Source organism: Bubalus kerabau, chromosome 17 (assembly GCF_029407905.1).
Source record: "Bubalus kerabau isolate K-KA32 ecotype Philippines breed swamp buffalo chromosome 17, PCC_UOA_SB_1v2, whole genome shotgun sequence".
Classification (NCBI taxonomy): domain Eukaryota; kingdom Metazoa; phylum Chordata; class Mammalia; order Artiodactyla; family Bovidae; genus Bubalus; species Bubalus kerabau.
This window is the reverse complement of record NC_073640.1, coordinates 28,273,697-28,294,822: the sequence shown is the minus strand read 5'-3', so window position 1 is coordinate 28,294,822 and position 21,126 is coordinate 28,273,697. Positions and strand designations below refer to the sequence as shown.

General features: G+C 41.8%; 1 protein-coding gene across 3 annotated transcripts in view; it reads left to right on the top strand.

Annotated features, from left to right (window-relative positions):
• PSME3IP1 (proteasome activator subunit 3 interacting protein 1) overlaps positions 1-15,673 on the top strand; it is a 348,568-nt gene extending 332,895 nt beyond the window's left edge. For all 3 annotated transcript variants that reach the window (XM_055553909.1, XM_055553911.1, XM_055553910.1), the window contains 2 exons: positions 1,739-1,803; positions 14,897-15,673. In XM_055553909.1, coding sequence (XP_055409884.1) covers positions 1,739-1,803; positions 14,897-15,114 — 283 coding nt within the window. In that variant the 3' untranslated portion in view covers positions 15,115-15,673. The remainder of the gene's footprint in view (positions 1-1,738; positions 1,804-14,896) is intronic.
• Positions 15,674-21,126: the final 5,453 nt, after the last annotated feature.

Below are 21,126 nucleotides of genomic sequence, written 5' to 3'. Positions count from 1 at the left end.
TTAAGAAGAATTTGTGTTATGTGATTGTTCTGGGTTGTATGTAGGTACAACAAAACAAACTTGTGGATTGTATTGTTCAAATCTTCTGTGTCTTTACGTATTTGTCTGCTTGTTTTATTAGTACTTGAGGGGAGTATTTTGAAATCTCCCATTATTGTAATGATTTCTTGATTTTTCTTCAGAGTCAATTGAATATATTTTTAAGCTCTTTAATTAGAAGCATAGATGTTTGGGATTGTTATTTCTTTGTAGTGATTTAAACTTTGTTTCATTATAAACTAACCTCCTTATCCCTTGTAATACTTTTGTTTTTAAAGTCTGTTTTCTTAATATAGGTGCTCCAGCCTTCTTTGGGTTAGTATTAGCTATGCGGACTCTTTCCATTCCTTTACTGTAAATCTTCTAAGTTGTTTGTTATGCTTCTGTTAAGTTTTTAGTTAATCATAAATAGCTGACTTGAAATCATCTGTTAAACTCTCTTTAAAGGTAGGCTTGGACTTACTGGGATTTTTTTGTATAGTTTCTACTGTCTTTTCTAAAATTAATTTTTTGGTCATCCCACGTGACTTGCAGGATCTCAGTTCCCAGACCAGGGATTGAATGTGGACAATGGCAGTGAAAGCCTGGAATCCTAGACCACCAAGGAACTCTGCAGTTTCTACTATCTAATGTTATTTGTCTTTTTTCTTGAAAACTCTTTTCCTTATGTTCTTTTTATTAAAATTTTGATTATAATTGTAAAATTTTTAATTCTCTTTTTTTCTATTAGTTTGGATTTATGTATTCTGTTTCTGTTCTTTTGTGCCTTAAGTTGGCAATTTACCAGGAATACTTAGCAAAACCATAAAGTAAATAGCTTACTTGCCTGCAGAATTATCCATAGATCCTAGAACTTTTAGCCACAATAACCTTCTTCCTTCCTTACATGCTGTCCAGGACTTTAGTATAGTCATGTTTAATACTATAATATTATAATATACTATATTAATATGTATAATACTATATATAAAATTAGATGTTGTTTTTTATATAGACAATGTTTGTCTAGATTTGTATTGGCCAGTTTCTTTGTTCACCATCTCTTCCTTTTGGGATTAAGGCCTTCCCTCTAGGACCATTTTCTTCCTCTTTGAATTGCATTCTTTTTTTTTCCTCACTGTCCTAACTTGTTTAATAGGTACAAATTTACAAACATTACATATATTAGTAGTAATGGTGGACTTGGAGAACATTGTGCATTTTCTGAGCTGCATGGTGAGAGAAGTACGTTCTTTAGATAATCTTTTAGTGAAGGTATTTTGGGTGACATTCAGACTCTCTAGCATGTCACTAAAGATATTTCCTTTAGTCTTTAATAACTACATTTTTGTCATTTATAAGCATGTCTAGATATTCTTGAAATCCATCTGTGGTTCTAACCAAGATGAATGATGACAATAAAGAATCTGATGTTTAAGTGATACTTGAGGATGTAATACCTCACCCCTTGAATTGGTCAGAGGTTTAAATTCTTTATAACAATAATTTAATTGTTGTCTAAAGCAATTGTCCTTGAATTAAAAAATAGATTAAAAAAATAATATAATTGGAAGGAGATTAAGAAGCTGAAATGAAGACTTTCAGATCACCTCAGCTTCTTGAGGCTACCTAAAACCCATATAAAATGGTTTTTGGAGCTCCTGATTCCCTAAGATTTGACCTAGCTCAAATCACATATTTTTTTGTTTGTTTGTTACAGTTCAGAGAGTGGAAACAGTGTGAAAAGACTGAAATCTGACCCTGACCCAGATGACAAGAATCAAGGTGGGTGGCAGCTTTCATATCATTCTTTACCCATCATACACATGAACCATGGTAAAAGGCTGGAATGCACTGTATCTGTGGAGGAACGTGTGTATCCCCGAGCAAACCTACCTAAACTCAGCAAGCCATTTTAAACCATGCAGGGTTTAAACCTAGGATTATATCAGCTGCCCAACAAAGTAATATGTTAGAAACCATGGAACTGATAAATGACAGTTATGTTCTCTCAGGAGCGCTAACAAAGCCAAAGCCCTGGTGATATCAACCTCTACTCACAAAGAGTTTTTCTCTTTCTCCCTTAAATGTCAAGTTTCTTCATTTCACCTGGCTGGCTACCAGTGAGAGGTAGAATGCCTGGCTCCTTCTGTTGGTTGGATTGGATTGGACCAAGAGGCTAAATAGTTTCCAAAGAGTACACTTTCTTTGGTGGTTTCTTTCATGTGATCAAATCTGGTACTGTATTAAGTGGCACCAAGTTATAAGTGAGAGTGAGTTACTCAGGACTGAATCAGGGATAAGAAATTCAAGAGTGTTTTCAGTTCTTCTGACTTCCTGTGGAATTGAGACTCTGAGCTGAACTCAAAGGGTCGTCATTGAAACAGGGGTTACATTTATTTCTCTTTTAAAAAAAGATATTTTAAAATATATTTTTTCTTTCAAAAATTAATGGATATTTTAAAATACATATCCACTGAAGTCCAATAATGGTGGGCTGTTGCTGATACCTTTTTGCTCTAGAATTTACTTGTGAAAAGGATCTTCAGTGAAGAACTTTCCTTCTCCCTATATGTACTCTTCCATCCAATTCTCCTTCCCAGAGGGAAATACATTTTTTTACGTGTTTATCTGGATATATGTGTATATCCAGATTATTCTGTGTGTGTATCAGTTCAGTTCAGTCGCTCAGTTGTGTCCGACTCTTTGCAACCCCATGAATCGCAGCACGCCAGGCCTCCCTGTCCATCACCAGCTCCCGGAGTTCACTCAGACTCATGTCCGTCGAGTCAGTGATGCCATCCAGCCATCTCATCCTCTGTCGTCCCCTTCTCCTCCTGCCCCCAATCCCTCCCAGCATCAGAGTCTTTTCCAATGAGTCAACTCTTCGCATGAGGTGGCCAAAGTACTGGAGTTTCAGCTTTAGCATCATTCCTTCCAAAGAACACCCAGGACTGATCTCCTTTAGAATGGACTGGTTGGATCTCCTTGCAGTCCAAGGGACTCTCAAGAGTCTTCTCCAACACCACAGTTCAGAAGCATCAATTCTTTGGCGCTCAGCTTTCTTCACAGTCCAACTTTCACATATAGGCAATTACAAATACGCTCTTTTTTTAAAAAAAGTTTTATTATAGCTAACTTAAAACATATTTAGATATTGAGATAATAGTATGATGAACCCCATTATGTACCTTCAGTTTTTAACATGTCCAATTTTCTTTTTTTTTTTTTTTAAAAAAGTTTTATTTTCGTATTCTTTATTTTGGCTATACCACATGACTTGTGGGATCTTAGTTTCCCATTTGCTGTGGCTAAGACTTTCAATACTGTGTTGAAGAGAAGTGGTGAGAGTGGGTATCCTTGTCTTGTTCCAGATTTTTAGCAGAAAGGTTTTCAGCTTTTACCATTGAATATTATATTGGCTGTGGGTTTGTCATAAAAGCATTTTATTATGTTGAAATATGTTCTTTCTATACTCAATTTTGCAAGGGTTTTCATCATGAATGGATGTTGATTTTTATCAAATACTTTTTCTGCATCTATTAAGATGATCATGTTGGTTTTGTCCTTTATTTTGTTGGTGTGGTATATCACGTTGATTTCAATACACTGAACCATTGTCATGACCCTGGAATGAATTCAACTTGAGTCATGGTGTATGACCTTTTTAATGTGTTTTTGGATTCTGTTTGCTAGTTTGAGAATTTTTGTGTCTATATTCATCAAAGTTATTGGCCTATAACTTTCTTTCTTGGTAGTGTCTTTGTCTGGTTTTGGTATCAGGATGATGGCTTCATAGATGTCTTTGGTAGTGTTCCTTCCTCCTCAGTCTTTTGGAAGAGTTTGAGAAGGATAGGTGTAAGTTTTTCTTTGTATGTTTGTAGAATTTCCCAGTGAAGTCATATGGTTCTGGACTTTTGTTTGTAGGGAGTTTTTATTATTACAGATTTGGTTTCATTTCTAGTGATTGGTCTGTTCAAGTTATCTGTTTCTTCTTGGTTCAGTTTTGGTGGACTGTATGTTTCTAGAAAGTTGTCCGTTTTTTTGAGGTTGTCAGATTTGTTGGCATATAATTGTTCATAGTATTCTCTTATGGTTTTTTGTATTTTTGTGGTATCTATCGTGATTTCTCCTCTGTTATTTCTTATTTGTTTATTTGGGTCTTCTCTCTTTTCGTCTTGTTGAGCCTGCCCATGGGTTTGTCAATTTTGTTTACCCTTTCAAAGAACCAGCTCTTGGTTTTATTGATTTTTTTTTTTCCTATTTTTAAATCTCTTTTATTTATTCCCTGTCTGATCTTTATTATCTTCTTCCTTCTGCTGACTTAAGTTTTGTTTGTTCTCTGTCTCATTCTTTTAGGTGGTGGGTTAGGCTGTTTGATTTATCTTGTCTTGAAGGCCTATATTGCTATGAACTTTCTAAGAACTGCTTTTGCTGCATCCCATGGATTTTGTGTGGTTGTGTTTTCATTCTCATTTGCCTCAAGATATTTCTTGAATTTCTTCCTTGATTTCTTTGTTGATCCATTGGTTTTTTAGTCATGTTATTTAGCCTTCTTGTAATTTTTTTTCTTGTTTCTTTTTCTGTGGTTGGTTTTTAGTTTTATATACCCTTGTGGTCAAAAATGGAGAAGGCAATGGCACCCCACTCTGTGTTCTTGCCTGGAGAATCCTAGGGACGGGGGAGCCTGGTGGGCTGTTGTCTATGGGGTCGCACAGATCGGACACAACTGAAGTGACTTAGCAGTAGCAGCAGTGGTCAAAAAAAAGATGCTTGAAGTAATTTCTATACTTGTAAATTTGTTCAAGCTTTTTTGTGTTTAATCCTAGAGAATGTTCTATGTGGACTTGAAAAGAATGTGTATTCTGTTTTGTGGGGATGTAATGTCCTGAAGATATCAATTAAGTGTAAATGTTCTGTTGTATCATTTAGGATCTCTGTTGCCTTTTCTGTCTCAAAGATGTGTCCAATGATGTTGAGTGGGGTGTTTAAGTCTCCTACTATTACTGTATTCCTATCAATTTCTCCCTTTTTATGTTATTTATGTATTTGGGTGCTCCTATATTGGGTGCATACATGTTGACAAGTGTAATATCCTCTCCTTATATTGATCCATTTATCATTGTATAGTGTCCTTCTTTATCTTTTATAGCCTTTGTTTTAAGGTCTGTTTTGTCTGATACAAGTATTGCTACCCTTGCTTTCTTGTAATTCCCATTTTCATGAAATAACTTTCCATTTCTTCACATTTAATCTGTGGGTGTCCTTTGCCCTAAAGTGGGTCTCTTGTAGGCAGCATGTTGTAGGCTTTTGTTTTTTTTTAATCCAGTCTACCACTCTGTGTCTTTTGATAGAGCACTTATTCACTGACATTTAATTATTGATAGATATTTATTCATTGTCATTTTAAACTTTGTTTTCCTGTTGATTTTATTTCTTCTTCCTGTTTTTTGTTTTTTCTTTTGTCCATTATGCTTATGTTCTCTTCTTTTTGGATTTTGTGGATCTGTTGTAGGTTTTTGATTTGTGGTTGCCCTGTTTTTCAAGTATGTTAACCCCTTCCTTTATCTACTTGCTTTAGACTGGTGGTCAAGTAGGCTCAAACACATTATAGAAAAAAAAAATCCATGTTTTCTTGCTTTCCTCTCCCACATTTTATGATTTTGATGTCCTCTTTTGCATCTTCATGGTCATCCTTTTGCTGTTTGTTGTGCTTACAATTGCTTTCAGAGAAAGTTTTAAATTTTTTAAAATCTGTGTAATGTCTTAAGTGATTTATTTCCCATTGTGATTTTTCTCCTCCCTATAGGTTCTTAGTACTTTTCTATTTAGAGCTGACCTTTCAACATTTCTTTTTTTAAGATAGGTTTAGTATTGCTGTATTCTTTTACATTTTGCTTATCTGAGAAATTCTTCCTCTCTCCCTCTGTTCTGAATGATAATCTTGCTGGGTTGAATATCCTAGGTTGCAGATATTTCCTTTTCAGGAGTTCAAATATATCTTGCCATTCCCTTCTGGCCTGCATTGTTTCTATAGAGAAATTAGCTGATAGCCTTATAGGTGTTCCCTTGTAATTAATTTTATTTTTCTTTTGCTGCCTTTAGAATCCTCTTTTTATCTTCAGCTTATGCTATTTTTATTATAATATGTCTTGATGTAGGTCTGTTAGGGTTTATGTTGTTTGGGACCCTCTGTGCTTCCTGTATCTGGGTATCTTTTTTTTTTTTCTCTTGTAATTTGCAGTTCTAATTGAGTGATTTCCATTATTTTTTCTTCTAGATCACATTCATTTTTCTGCATTATTCATCCTGCTTTTCATAGCCTTTAGTTCAGCTTTTATCTTGTCAAATGAATTCCCTAATTTTTCTTGGCTCCTCCTTGTCATTTCTAATTCCTTTTTATAGTAATCTATATTTCTGTTGATATTCTTAATTCCTTCAGTATTTTCATTATCTCCTTTTTGAACTTGCTGTCTGTCAGACTGAAGAGGTCTGTTTCATTGTTTGCTCTTTTAAGGGGAATTCTCTTGATCTTTAATTGGGAGTGATTCCTCTGCTTCCTCATTTTACTTACATTTCTCTTGCTCTATGAGTTTAGGAGAAGCAATTATCTACTGTAGTCTTGGAGGCCTATTTTTATATGGGAACAACCCTTTGTAGCCTGCGTGGGTTTACTTTTTTTTGATGTGAGGGCTGTTTTTAGTATTGGATGCCTGCCACCTCTTTGCTTAGTGCATGTTGGCGTTGTCCCCTCAGGAGGTGTGATTGATATTGTGGTGATTGGAGCCTGCACTGGATGTTGAGCGTGGCCTCCCTTTTGCTCTCTGGTTGTCATTGCCCTGTCTGGGGTAGGATCTGCTCCCTAGTTGCTGGAGTAGAAGCCCCCAGCTCTATTTCTGAGCTGCATTTCTTTTTAAAAATCTATTTATTTATCTTATTTTTGGCTGTGTTGGGTCTTTGTTGCTGTGAATGGGCTTTCTCTAATTGTGGCGAGATGAGGCTACTCTCTAGTTGTGGTACACGGGCTGTTCATTGCAGTGGCTTCTCTTGTTGTGGAGCACCAGCTCTAAGACATGTGAGCACAGTCGTTGCAGCTCACGGGCTCAGTAAATATGGCACATGGGCTTAGTTGCCCTGTGATATGTGGGATCTTCCCAAACCCAAGATTGAACCCGTGTCCTTGGTATTGCAAGGCGGATCAGGGAAAGCCCCCTGAGCTGCATTTCTGATCTGTGGTGTGAGGTACGTGGAATTAGAGTGTTCCCACTCGGGGAGGAGTCGCTGAGTATTTTCTGTTAGAGCTGATCACCTGTGTGTGTGCTCTGCTGTGTCACTTTTCACCTGTTGTGTGGGCTCACAAAGTATACTGTCGTTGGCACCACCCTCTGCCCCACCTCAACTGTGGGTATTCTGGCAGTCGGCCCTGGCGCCTCTCAGGCTTTGTTTTCACAAAGCCACCAATGCAGATCCACTGAAGTCAGGTCCCAGAACTGCCGTAGTTGCACATCTGGACCCTCTGTGGGAGCTGTGGAGGCAGCTCAGACCCCAGCCTTCCCTGGTCTCAGGAGCAGCAGTTGTCCATTCAGATGTTCCACAGACACTAAATTCACAAAACCCGCTGTATAGGTGTAAATCTGTGGTTTGTGCAGTTGTGGGGAAAGATTTCAGCTGTGCTTTCTAAGTCCCATGATCCCTGGGGGCTCAGCTGTGATTTCAGCCCCACCTCTGTTGGGCAGCCCACTAGCGTCTACTCCCAGGACTGCTGAGGCAGTGGCCAGAGCTCGGGAGCCTGCCTGGGCGGGGCCTCTCCTGGAGCAAGAGGAAGCAGGAGCTGGCAAGTGGGGAAAGAGGCTGCAGTGGCAACCCCACCCCTCTCTTTCACATGCTGATTAACAGTGGTGCTTAGCTTCTCTGGTGGCCTAGGATTCTCCGGTTACACTCCTGGTTTTTGTGCCCTACACTTTACCCCTTTCAAGCTGTCTCTGCACAATCAACAGCAGTCCTCTCCCTGGGTCTGTCCTCTGAAGCCTGCATTCCAACACCCAGCTCCCATCCATACCAGCAGACATGTGTCTTAGGCTGGAGCATACAGGATGGTGGCACAGACCATCTCTGTAAGTCTCTCTCCTGCCTGCCACTAACTGGTTGTTGCGCTTTCCTCTGAGCCTCTTTTTCGTCCCAGGTGACCTCCTTGCTGGTGAGGGGACTTCCCAGGGTGCCAGAACTTCTATTCTCCTTCAGCTCCCTCCCAGGGGTTCAGGACCTGTTCTGCTTCTTTTCGTTTTCCTTTTGTACTAACTGGTTACCTGGAGATCTGTCTTGTCCTTTCAGGTGTTTGAGATTTTCTGTCAGTGTTCAGTGAGATTGTTCCATTTATAGATGTATTCTTGATACATTTGTGGGAAGAGGTGAGTTCCATATCCTGCTACTCTGCCATTTGAATTCTGGTCTGACAATTGGTTTTTTAAAAATCAGTATCCAAGGAAGGATTAGACATTGTATTTGGTTTACATGGCTTTAAAAAATGATCCAGATATAATTCACATACCATAAAATTCACCCTTTTAAAGGAGATAGTTTAGTGGTTTTTAATAATGTGCATTTATCACCACTGTCTAATCCCAGAACATTTTTGTCATGCCAGAAATGAAGCCCCACCCATGCCCATTAGCAGTTATTCCCCATTCTTCCCTCTCCCCAGCCCTAGCAATCATCAGTCTACTTAGTCTCTCTGGATTTGCCTTTTCTGGAAAATTTTATGTAAATGGATTCATGCAACCTATGACCTTTTGTGTCTGACTTCTTTTCACTTAACATGTTTTCATAGTTCATGCTGTGGCATGTATCAGTACTTTTTACAGCTGAATATCCCATTGTATGATACATCTCATTTTTGTCCACTCATCAGTGGATGAACATTTGGGTTGTTTCCACATTTGGGCTTTTACGACCCATGCTGTTATGAACATTCACGCCCAAGTTGTGTAAACAACTATTTTCACTTCTCTTGGGAATATACCTAGTTGTGGAATTGGCTGGGTCATATAGTAAATCTATGCTTAACTTTTTCGGGAGCTGCCAAACTGTTTTACACAGTCGCTGCACCATTTTTATATACCACCGGCAGTATATGTGAGGGTCCGGTTTCTTCACATCCTTATCAATACTCATTACAGAAACTTCTCTGGTGGTCTGGTGGTTAAGACTTTGCATTTCTACACAGGGGGCATGGGTTCCATCCCTGGTCAGGGAACTAAGATCTCACATGTCATGTGGCACACAAAAAAAAGAAGAAAAAAAAATAGAAAACTTGTTACTGTCTTTCTTATACCCATCCTGTGGGTATGAAGTGATCCTTTATTGTAGTTCTGATTGGAGTTTCCCTAATGACTAATGATGTTGGCATTGTGTACTTAATGACCTTTGGTTTATCTTCTTTGGAGAAATATATACTCATATCCTGAGCCTACTTTAGAATTGGGTTATTTTTCTTTTTATTGCTGAGTTATAAGAGTTCTTTATATGTTCTGGATGCTAGACTATTTGTCAGAGAGGTGATTTACAAATATTGTTTCTCTGGGTTGTATAGAAAGAACATGTGATAGTGTTCTTTGGAGCACAAAAGTTTTAAATTTTGATGCCATCAATTTATTTTTCTTGGGTTGCTTGTTTTAAGAGTCATATCTAAGAAGCTATTGCCTAATTCATGGTCATGAAGATTTACACTTACATTTTTTTAAGAGTTTTATAGTTTTAGCTCGTAAATTTTGATCTTTGACCCATTTTGTGTTAGTTTTTTTGACTCAAAAGTTTGTTGAAAGGACTTCTTTCCTCCACTGAATTGTGACACTTGTTGAAAATCAGCTGGACAACATGTATGGGTTTGTTTCTGGACTGTCTTTTCTCTTCCATTGATTTGTATAGCTGTTCTTATGCTGTCATCACACACTTTTGACTTGTTTGTTTGTTTGTGCTCCACGGCTGTGAGAGCCCAGAGTCCTAACCACTGGACCATCAAGGAAGCCCCAGCTACACAGCTTTGATCATTCTGGTCTCGTAGGAAGTTTTGAAACTGGAAATCGTTAGTCCTCCACGTTTGTTCTTTTTCAAGATCGTTTTGGCTACTTGAGGTCCTTTACACTTCTGTTTGAATTTTGGGATCAGCTATCACAATAAACTGTGGAAAATTCTGAAAGAGATGAGAATACCAGACCATCTGACCTGCCTCTTGAGAAACCTGTATGCAGGTCAGGAAGCAACAGTTAGAACTGGACATGGAACAACAGACTGGTTCCAAGTAGGAAAAGGAGTACGTCAAGGCTGTATATTGTCACCCTGCTTATTTAATTTATACGCAGAGTACATCATGAGAAACTCTGGGCTGGAAGAAGCACAAGCTGGAATCAAGATTGCCGGGAGAAATATCAATAACCTCAGATATGCAGATGACACCACCCTTATGGCAGAAAGTGAAGAGGAACTAAAAAGCCTCTTGATGAAAGTGAAAGAGGAGAGTGAAAAAGTTGGCTTAAAGCTCAACATTCAGAAAACGAAGATCATGGCATCCGGTCCTATCACTTCATGGGAAATAGATGGGGAAACAGTGGAAACAGTGTCAGACTTTATTTTTTTGGGCTCCAAAATCACTGCAGATGGTGACTGCAGCCATGAAATTAAAAGACGCTTACTCCTTGGAAGGAAAGTTATGACCAACCTAGATAGCATATTCAAAAGCAGAGACATTACTTGGCCAACAAAGGTCCGTCTAGTCAAAGCTATGGTTTTTCCTGTGGTCATGTATGGATGTGAGAGTTGGACTGTGAAGAAAGCTGAGCGCCGAAGAATTAATGCTTTTGAACTGTGGTGTTGGAGAAGACTCTTGAGAGTCCCTTGGACTGCAAGGAGGTCCAACCAGTCCATCCTAAAGGAGATCAGTCCTGGGTGTTCATTGGAAGGACTGATGCTGAAGCTGAAACTCCAATACTTTGACCACCTCATGCGAAGAGTTGACTCATTGGAAAAGACCCTGATGCTGGGAGGAATTGGGGGCAGGAGGAAAAGGGGACGAGAGAGGATGAGATGGCTGGATGTCATCACTGACTCGATGGACAAGAGTTTGGGTGAACTCTAGGAGTTGGTGATGGACAGGGAGGCCTGGCATGCTGTGATTCATGGGGTCGCAAAGAGTCGGACACGACTGAGCAACTGAACTGAACTGAGTCAGTTTCTATGAAAAAGGCAGCTGGGATTTTGATAGAAATTGTTCAAAATCTGTAGATCAGTTTGGGAATATTGCCATCTTACAGCATCTTAACAGTAGACTAGTATGTCTTTTAAGTTTCATTTAACCTGTGGGTTCTTCCTTTTTCTTTATTTTTGTTTCCTTTATATTTTACTTGCAAAGAAACTGAGTCTCTGTCTTGTAGAGTTTTTTACCCTCTAGTTTTGCTAATTGCATCCCCATGGTATTCCTTTATACCCTGTGTTTTGTGTAAAATGGTAATTAGATCTAGAGCTTAATCAATTCAATTTGATTTTTTGGTAAGATTACTTCATATGTTGTTTTGCATTTCCTATCATCATCATTATCTTAATTAACATATGCTCTGTTTGTTGCTTAGTTACCTTGGGAGTCATAGCATACTTATGCATAAAGAGCTTCTTTATTCCTATTTAAGGCTGTGTAATCCATAGTATGGTTGTACCATAGTGTATTTATTTAGTTTTTTTATTGATGAACATTTAGATTGTTTTTATTCATTTTCTAGTATGATGTTTCATTAAATAACCCTGTGCATGCATCATTTTTCACATTCACAATATGTCATGTTAAATACTTACAAGTAGAATTATTGAGTCAGATATACATTTGTAGTTTAGATAAATATTGCCGAATTGTCCTACTAAGAAGTTGTTCTAGTTTATATTCCCATCAGTGATGTAAGAGTTCCATTTTAATTGGGATCTTTTTAATATATAAGAAACTTGCTAAATTGTGGCTGCTTAAATAGGGTAAGTATATATACTGTGTGTGAAGTGTCAATAGAAATCTAAATGTATTACAACTAGTTACCAGGGAGCCCTGTATCTGGTGCTTATACACTGATAGAAACTATCTCCATCAGTCAGTGGAAAGGAAAACTTGTGGGCTTCTTTAAACTCTCTAAAGGCAGACAAATTGTATTTAAGAGCCATCTTTTCTTTGTTATTCTAAAGCCCTTCTTCCTACCCTTTCATTCTTATTTTAGAAACTGGACAAGAAATATCCTCTTGATAGGAGCTAAGGCCCAGTGAGAAGACTGTCGCCTGAAGCTTTAGAGTCTTGACCTTGGCCAATAGAAAGATTTGTCCCTTGAGTCCCCCAGAAGATAGCTCTGTGGTCCTTATGGAGATTCAGGCTTCCCCACTGGAGGCACTGGCTTAAGCTCTGAGCAGATCCAGTGATACAAGTTGGTCCCATCTACTCTCATGTCACGCATCTGTCTGAATCCCAAGAATGTTCTCCATTAGTAATTTTCAGCGTCAGTTTAGTATGATAATGTGGTCTTGCAAATACAGAAGTTGGCAGGAAACTTCACCAAATGGGTGAGATCAGAGGGCACCATCTTGTTCTCTGTGGGCATTTAACTGCTTTTGGAATGAAATTTGTTAGAGCTGCCATCTCTTTTCTTTCTTGAAACTTCCTAGATAATTGGGAGATAATGGTTCTTTCACTTAAACTTTGCTAATGCTATCATGGTCCCTATTCCCTTTGGTTACATTTCTGTGGCTGGCTTCCATCTTTCCTTTAGGTCAGCTCTAGTCCTCCACAGGTGCTGTGAACTTGACCCTTCTTTTCTAAGATAGACCCGAAAATTCAATTCACCCTTGAAATACTTAATAAAATGATACATCTCACTGAATAGCTCCACACAAATTCCTTTTCTAAGTAGCTGATTCATGCCCTTATGATATCAGGGTTTTTTTTTTTTTTTTTTTAAACGTTTCTCAAAATGCTGAAAGTGTCATTGTATGTGTGAGCATAATAATACAATGAATGTTCAGGTAATGAATGAAATACAGTTTGATATTCTGTCCTAAATTTTCACATTCTCCTCACTCCCACCTCCAAAATCTAGCCATTTGTAGTGAAACTCTGTAATGCATTTTCCTGCGTTCTCACACATTATGAATGTTGTCCTGCTCTCTGCCCACGGGGTGGGATAGAGAAAAGAGCCCTTACCTTCCGGAGACTTAAAGTCTAAGAGAATGTGGATAAGGAGAAGAGAGTCATTAGGACTGTCAGTCTTCTATAGCCTTCCTGGCTATAATACAGGAGTTACGGAGCTAGAGGGGCTGTCCTTCCTATTTAAGTACCCTAGGATACTCTCTAAATTTTTGCATTTGGCTTTATTAAAAATTGTGTGAATTAGGTAGTCATATGCACATAATAACAAATTGAAAAGGGACAAAAGAGTGTGGAATGAAAAGTTGTTTTATCTTAGAGATCATTGAATACCAGTACACACAGAGATGCTCTACTCTTCTTAATGGCTGGATACTAGGCCCTTACATTGGTCCTTTATTAATGCACCTTTTGGTTTCTGTTATCAGCAGTGTTGCGTGAATATCATTTAAGTGTGAAGAACATGGCCACATTGTCCTACATTCCCTCAGCAACATATATAAATGCCTATTCCTCCTTACATATTGTTTATGCTTTAGAGTCATTTGTTTCTTTTTTGGTGAACTGTTTGTGTCTTCTGTCTGCTTTTCTATGTGGTTGTTGATTGGTTGTTGGTTTTGGAATAATTTTTTATATCATAAAGAAGTTAGCTTTTGTGATACTAATTGTAAATATTTGCCTGTTTTTTTGTAACCTTGTTACCACCTCCTCTGCAGTCATTGTCAACTCTCATGTCACTTTTCTGCATCTCCATGTTTTCACATTGCTTATCTATAGCAGCTTCCTTTTTCCTTATTGGTAATTCCTGTATGAGCAAATGAACTGTGTGTACTGGCTGGTTGAGATCTCTGTCTGCTGCTCAGTGGTATTTTTTTTTACTTACTCCTCATTTCAGAGGTGTTAGGGGCTTGTTGGGTCGCTAGGAGTCGGACACGACTGAGCGACTTCACTTTCACTTTTCATTTTCATGCATTGGAGAAGGAAATGGCAACCCACTCCAGTGTTCTTGCCTGGAGAATCCCAGGGACAGGGGAGCCTGGTGGGCTGCCGTCTATGGGGTCGCACAGAGTCAGACACGACTGAAGTGACTTAGTAGCAGCAGTAGCATCAGGGGCTTGTTAAGGCAAAACCCTAGAAGATAGTATGCTTGTCAGCCGGAGACAATGAGTGGAACTCCAGCCGTACTGTGTAGTGAGCTCTGGGAACGTTTTAGAACATCATCTTTTGATTCAGGCTTAGTGTAATGTTTTCTACTCTAAGTGGCCTTTAACTTTAGGTGGGTCTTTGCACCTCCTTCATCAGCAAAATGGGGGATCCCTACATACCAGGTTGTTTCAGTGATTAAATGAGGCTGAAACAGGGAATAAGAAGGGGTGGAGGAAAGTCCTTAACTTTTCCTCTAACCTTCAAGTTCTGTGTTTTCTAGGTTGAGGCTTTCTGTCATGGAAGTGAGGCCATGACAGTGGGTTTCCTTGGGCGAGAAGAGCCTCAACTACTTGGTGACATCTTACGTGGTCTTAAAATATTCGCTGCTGTGGCTTTAGTTTTCTCAATTGCAAACGAGGCGCACAGCTTTGAGATGAGTGTGATGATAGTGTTGACTGCATAGTGTTGTTTTGAGGCTTCCAAACGTGAAGCCCTCAACACATGGAAAGCAGGCCATCAACTCTGGAAAAGGGTGCTGAAGTAACAGTCCCACCTGCTTTTTTGCAGAAGCCTCGTCCTGCGTGTCTCTGGGAAGCACCTCCCTGAGCAGTCCCTCCATCCACTGTCCGTCCGCGGCCGTCTGTATTGGCATCCTCCCGGGCCTGGGCGCCTACTCCGGGAGCAGCGACTCTGAGTCCAGCTCAGACAGCGAAGGCACCATCAACGCCACGGGCAAGATCGTCTCCTCCATCTTCCGAACCAACACCTTCCTCGAGGCCCCCTAGCTTCTCTGTTCTCACCAAAGGGTGCTCCTCCCCAAGAGTAGACTGGACAGTTTATTCTGCCTACAGGCGTTATTTCCCACAGAAAACTCCTTTGCCTGCTCCTTATGCACACCGTGACATTTTTAACTGCATCTAAAATGTGCCAGAATCCATCTGTGGCCAGACGTGTGTTTGGTTTCTCTTTCTACTCCAACACAGATGCCCAAGCCAGTCCTGCAACTTCTGTCCGCACTGATGCAGATTGCAGCCCAGCCGAAGTTTCACCAAAAACACCCTGGGAAGATAGGTACCATGCAGCTTGCAAAGAGTTTGGATTCTGGTGCCTTCTTGTTTTTTCTTTTTTTTTTTCCTTTTCCAACATCATTAAGAAGCAGGGACAGTTTATTGAATAGATATCATTTAAACATTCTATTCTTAAGTGATTATATTGCATTGTGGAATGTGTGGCAGGCGGGGGTGGAGTGAGACGAGCCCTAGTAATGGAACAGCGCACAAGGCCCTGGAACTAGCTGATTCTTGATGTTGTGTGACTAAGTAAAGATTCTAAACTACGTCCACAGGGGGTGTTACTTAACACTTATTGTTCATTAATAAGTTTTTTCTTACCCTTGGCTATTCTTTCTCCCTCCATCTAATCCCACTTCAGATTCTAAATCTTAGAGAAACAAACATAGGCCTTATTTTGTTGTAGCCAGAAATCAGAAGTACTGATAGTGTGTGGACAAGATTACTTATTTCTGGCAGCTCCTGATTCTAGTATTGCGAGTCAGTGGAACACTGCCCTGTCTGTTGGATACATTTATATTTGTGGCTTCTAACTGTGGAAGCTGTTTCTAACCTAAAGGTGCTGCCCTCGTACTTTCCTCTGCTTTGGTCTGCTGCCCTTCCTGCTCTGCTCTTTCCATTCAGAGCAGCCAAGACCCGGAGGTGCTGCTCCACCCCTCTCCTAAAGCAGGGCAGGGGCTCTCCCTTTGGGAGGGAAAGAAGGACAAGGGGAGACAAGGTATGGAGGCATTGAGAACAGAGGTGACCGTCAGCTTTAACAACAGCAATCTGGAGGCTTCCCTGCTTCAGAGGAATGAGCCCATGGAGTTCTTTCTTTCCCTGGGTTTGTACGTCAATTGTTTCTACTTCCTTGGGTGTGAGACAGAGAGACACACACAGAATGTGTTGACACTGTGATGCTGGCAGGCAGAGAAGCGACTCTGTTTTATCGTGGGCAGAGAGGCCCCTGGATCTCTTCCAGCCCACCCCTTTTCCCTCCCAAAGCACCGACACACTGGTGCCCGCTGGCAGATGGCGACTTCCCTTCACCCATAACCGATTCCTTGTGAATTCTTTTTCCTTTTCAGAGCTACTCTGTGCTAATTGTTCCTGACTGTCAGTACAGGCGCACCAGCTCCATCCTAACAAACAAGACTGAAGTAAACTGTAGGCACATTCTGGCTTCATTGTTCCTGCGATTGTGCTGTTGTTATTACAGCCCATACCCAGGGCAACCTCAGATCATCTCAGGAGGCAGACAGAGGAGCCAAAGTCACGATCTTCATGTGGTTTGACTTTTCAGAGGCCATTACTATGCCTCATGGCCTCTGTTGATGTTGGGAGAAGTTGGAAAAGGGTTGCATGGATTAAAAACCTGCATAACTTTGAAAGCTAATCCACCTGTCAGAGAACAAGATCTTGTTTTTCCTGTACTGGAGCTTGTGCTTCCAACTCCCTCCCTGTCCATTGTAACAGCTAGATTGTGTTGAGGAGGTTGAGACTCTTCAGACTGCGATTTCTGCTCTGTATGTCACAAGAGCGGTTGAAGATCACTGTGATCATTTCATCTTTGACCATACCTGTTAGTGGACAGCCCTGGAGCTGAGACACGAGTTCTGTAGAACCCACCAGTAGCAAAGCAGGGTCTGGTCTGCCCAGTGGAGGAAGCTGCCCTGGAAAAACATCTAGTGTAGACTGTGTGTTTCAAACCCAAAGAACAGGGAAACCAAAGATAGAAGGAAACACTGCCTAAATCACAAAATGCAGCTCTCCTGCCTTAGTAGATAAATTAGGATTTTATTACCAGATAATAAGGAATAAAACTGGGGTTTGGGGTGGCTTCTTAAAACCTGTTGCATTGTCCTGAGTGGTAGTCTTACAACTTTGAACCATGTGAGGGAGAAAGCTTGTCTATGAGGAATGCTTTTGCCAGCCCTGTGCCCAGGAGAGAAGGCTAACTTCTCAAACCCAGAGTTGGGAGGGCATTCTAGACTTTTTCAGGAGCGTTCTAGACTGAAAATCAAACCCCTAATGAGGAGTGGCTTAGGCTAGTCCCTTGCCTCCTCATTTCTTTCACTCTTCACCTTGTGGGTTATTCCCTTCTGGGTACCTCCCAGGAATCCCAACCTGGTTTTGCCTTCTGTGGATATATCACAGTGGCTCTGTGCTTGGAGCCAGACATTTTTACTGGCTGAGTCACTTGGGCGAAGTCCTTAACCTCTCCAAGCCTCAGTTTCCTCCTTGGTAGATAGGAATAAGGATACTAGCTTCACAAGTGAGGGTGAAAGATGATCTGGATTAGATACTTGGTGTGGTACCCGGTGCTCAGTAAATGGTAGCCATCCTAACGGTAGTACTGTTACCCTCGGCCTCCCCCATCTGGGTTGTGTCCGGAGTTTCTGTGAGTGGTGATTTATGGCAAGTTTATCCGTCCTGCTGGCATTCCTCAGTTGTAGCTTGAACACTGCCGTGGTGATGGGTCAGATCTGGCCATCAGAGCTCCAACCGCCTGCGTCTCCTGTGTGCTTTCCTCTCAGTTAAATGTTAATTGCTCAGGCACACCCCGTTCCTTGGCTCGGGCGTCCTAGCCGTGGGTATATGGCTCAGCTGTCATCTTTAAGCCCCTCCAGGAAAACAGAAAAAGCTTAGTGGCAGTGCACCATCACTTGGATGTTTCTTGATTTCTTGGCGTCCCCAGCCCACTTAGGCATAACAGTATGGAATGCAAGTTCTACTTGGTGGGAGGCTAGATCTTGGCAATACTTCCATAGTGTTGAACACAAGAAGCCAGTTGCACATTCTTGCCTTAGTGACGCTGGCAGGGGCTGGTATTTTGCTCCCTTACCTGCTGAAGCAAGGGTTTAGGGAGAGGCGAGTCACACCACGAACAGACAGAATGGGGCCCCAGCATCAGAGCTCCGCGGAGCAATGGACAGCATGACCAAGAGACAACGTCCGCTCTGAGCTTTAGGTCATCGGCTGGGCATCTCCTTCAGTTTTAGGTATGGTCATGCACATCCGTATCCCTTACGTTGATTTGTTTATCGGTCGGCATTTACTGAGGGCCCACTGTGGATGAGCCAGGGATGTTTGGGATGTTTGCAGATTATAGTGTCTTCCATCCTGAAAAAAAAGTTCCGTGAAGCAGCCCTTCTTTACATTTTATAGAGGAAGCTAAAGCTCACAGTGATTCAGTGACTCACCCAAGGTCACACAGGCAGATGTCAGAACCAGAATCTTAATTTGAGCCTGTAAGTCTGGGTTTCTGTGGTTTCAATGAAACTTTAAAACAAATGCTCGTGCCCAGGCCTCAGTGGAGGTGACTCAAGAGTGAAGGAGTCTTTTAGTCCGATTTCTGAGTTTACTTTTCATCCTGCTATCCATGTGCAAGAACCAAATAGCACCAAGGCGTGGTTTGTTCTTGGTGAAATACAGTTGACATATAACATTACAGTTAACATATAACATTAGTTTCAGGTGTACAACATAATTATTCAATATTGTGTATGTTGTGAAGTGACCTATCATCACAGTTACCAAACCATCTTTTTCTTGTGATGACAGCATTTGAGGTCTACCCTCTTAGCAAGTTTCAAATATACAAGCTGGTATTATTAACCATAGTCAACATGCTGTATGTTACATCCCCGGGACTGACTTATCTTGGTTTGTTTTTTACGTGGTGATTTACCTGGTCAGGAGTTTAGTACATTCCTTTCCCCGGTGAACTCAAACCAACTGGGAGTAGAGGGCTTCCTTGACTGATCCATCCAACATCGGGCAGAGAAGGGGGAAGAAAGACATGACTAGATCTGCTCCCTTGTGCAGCTGTGAAGTGGGGGCTGCCGGCAACACACTGAGGTAGGTGGTCCACAGGAGTTTGAGCCTTTATGATGGGCCTGATGCAAGACAGGGACTCTGCCTTAACCCATCCAGCAGATGTCAGTCTCCATAGCTTCACCAGTCTGATAAATTATTCTCAAGGGGAGGTGTATGGGAGAGGTCTGCATCAGAAGGTGTCTCCCCAATATCCGCATCCCCTGGGGGCCAAGGAGAGGATGTGGGGCTGGGAGGAGAAGGCTGTTCCACTAGAAAAGCCTCTGGTCAATCTGAACTTGACAGATTCTCCCAGGCTGAACTGGGTACAAACTTCACTGGGTAACATCCAGCTAGACTCACTTCAGCTACCAAACAGGAGGGTAAAGTCAGCAGTCGTGGGGTGTTATTTCAACCACCATGCAGTCTTACAGCTGGCCTGAGCAAGGGCTGGGTATGAAGCAGAGGTGCCAGTCCTGGGGTTCTATCCATAGGGCCAAGATGGCCCTTGGCTGGTGGGCTGTGACTTCCCAAAGGCCACTGAAGCTCCCTGCAGTCCTGAAGCCCTCTCAGGAGAGGTGAAGATGTCCTCGAGAATGTTTCAACCGACTTGGTGGCCATGGAATCAGCAGAGGCATCAGAAGCCTAGGATATACATGTCCCTCGCTCACTCCCACCAGATGGACACCAGATCCTGAACTTACCAGGAACCTGGAGGTAGCAACATGCCTGGTGCACCATCCCGATCTAGCAGGCCACTGGTAAGAATTGCTGACCTGGGAGAGTAGGTTAAGATGACTGACTGCCCAGTTCATTGGAGAGGAAGGGCAAATTCATTAGCAGCTTGAGCAGAAGATGGCCTCGTAGAGTCTCAGGAAGACAGTGCAGTTGAACAAGTGCAGGCTCTGGAGTTGGCCAGACCTGGAGCTGAATTCTGGCTCTGCCTCTAATAGATTCGATTAGCCTCTGCTTGTTTCCTCATCTCTGAAATGGTCATAGGCAGGAGCTGGTGGAAGGGTTCATCAAGATTATGCCTGTAATATGCTTAGTGGGGAGCTGGAAACCTAGTGCTTGATATGAATGTCTGTTGTTGGCTGCGCTCAGGCCTGTGGCGTAGGGCCTGACTGGACCTCCAAGGCAGAGGTGGACAAGAGAGAAAGATGTTTGTTATGTTGAGGAGAGGAGGGAACTGGACTTCTGGGGTTTCAGAGATGTGTCACCTGGCTAGTTTCATGAGGTTGGGCCTGAGCCCAGGGTGGGGCCCACGAGAGAAACTAACGGCTGCTGCAGCCGGGACAAAAGCAGCCCTGTTTAGTTAGCATCCTGAAGCCAGAGAGGCTTTCACGCGCTGTAAACCACAGGGTGTACCCCAGTGCCTGGAGGACCTCCAGGAGGAGCAGACAGGTGGCAGCGACTGCAGTCTTGTGGTGGGGGGAGCAGGTTTGGGGAAACATATGCCAGGGTGTGGACCAAGAGGGAGAAGGGCAGGGCACCATGCGTGTTGGCCGGGGCAGCATGGGCTCTGCCGGGGCCCAGGAGGCCTGCGACCACTGGTGAGGGCTCATGCATTCCATCCTGCTGCAGATGTTTATTGAGCACGCACGATGTGCCAGGCTGTGTGCCAGTTTAACAGCTGTGTTCTGTTTGTGTGGAATGCATGTCCCCAAGTAGAGGCGATGGTACCGAATTCACAGGCTTGCTGGGGGAAAGGCGTTCTCATGTTTCCTTTCCCAGATCATTGAGCCTGTCAGGTCCCAGCTGAGGAAGGAGCTGACACAGAGACATCCAAAACTCCTTTATTACCCTGAGTATAACAAATAGAATATGGTCACAGTATTAAAAAAACAGGAGGAATTAGGTGCAGGCTGCCACAGAGTAGGCACCGGGGACACGTTCCTTTGAGTCTGCAGCTAGTTACTTGGAAAAAGCCAA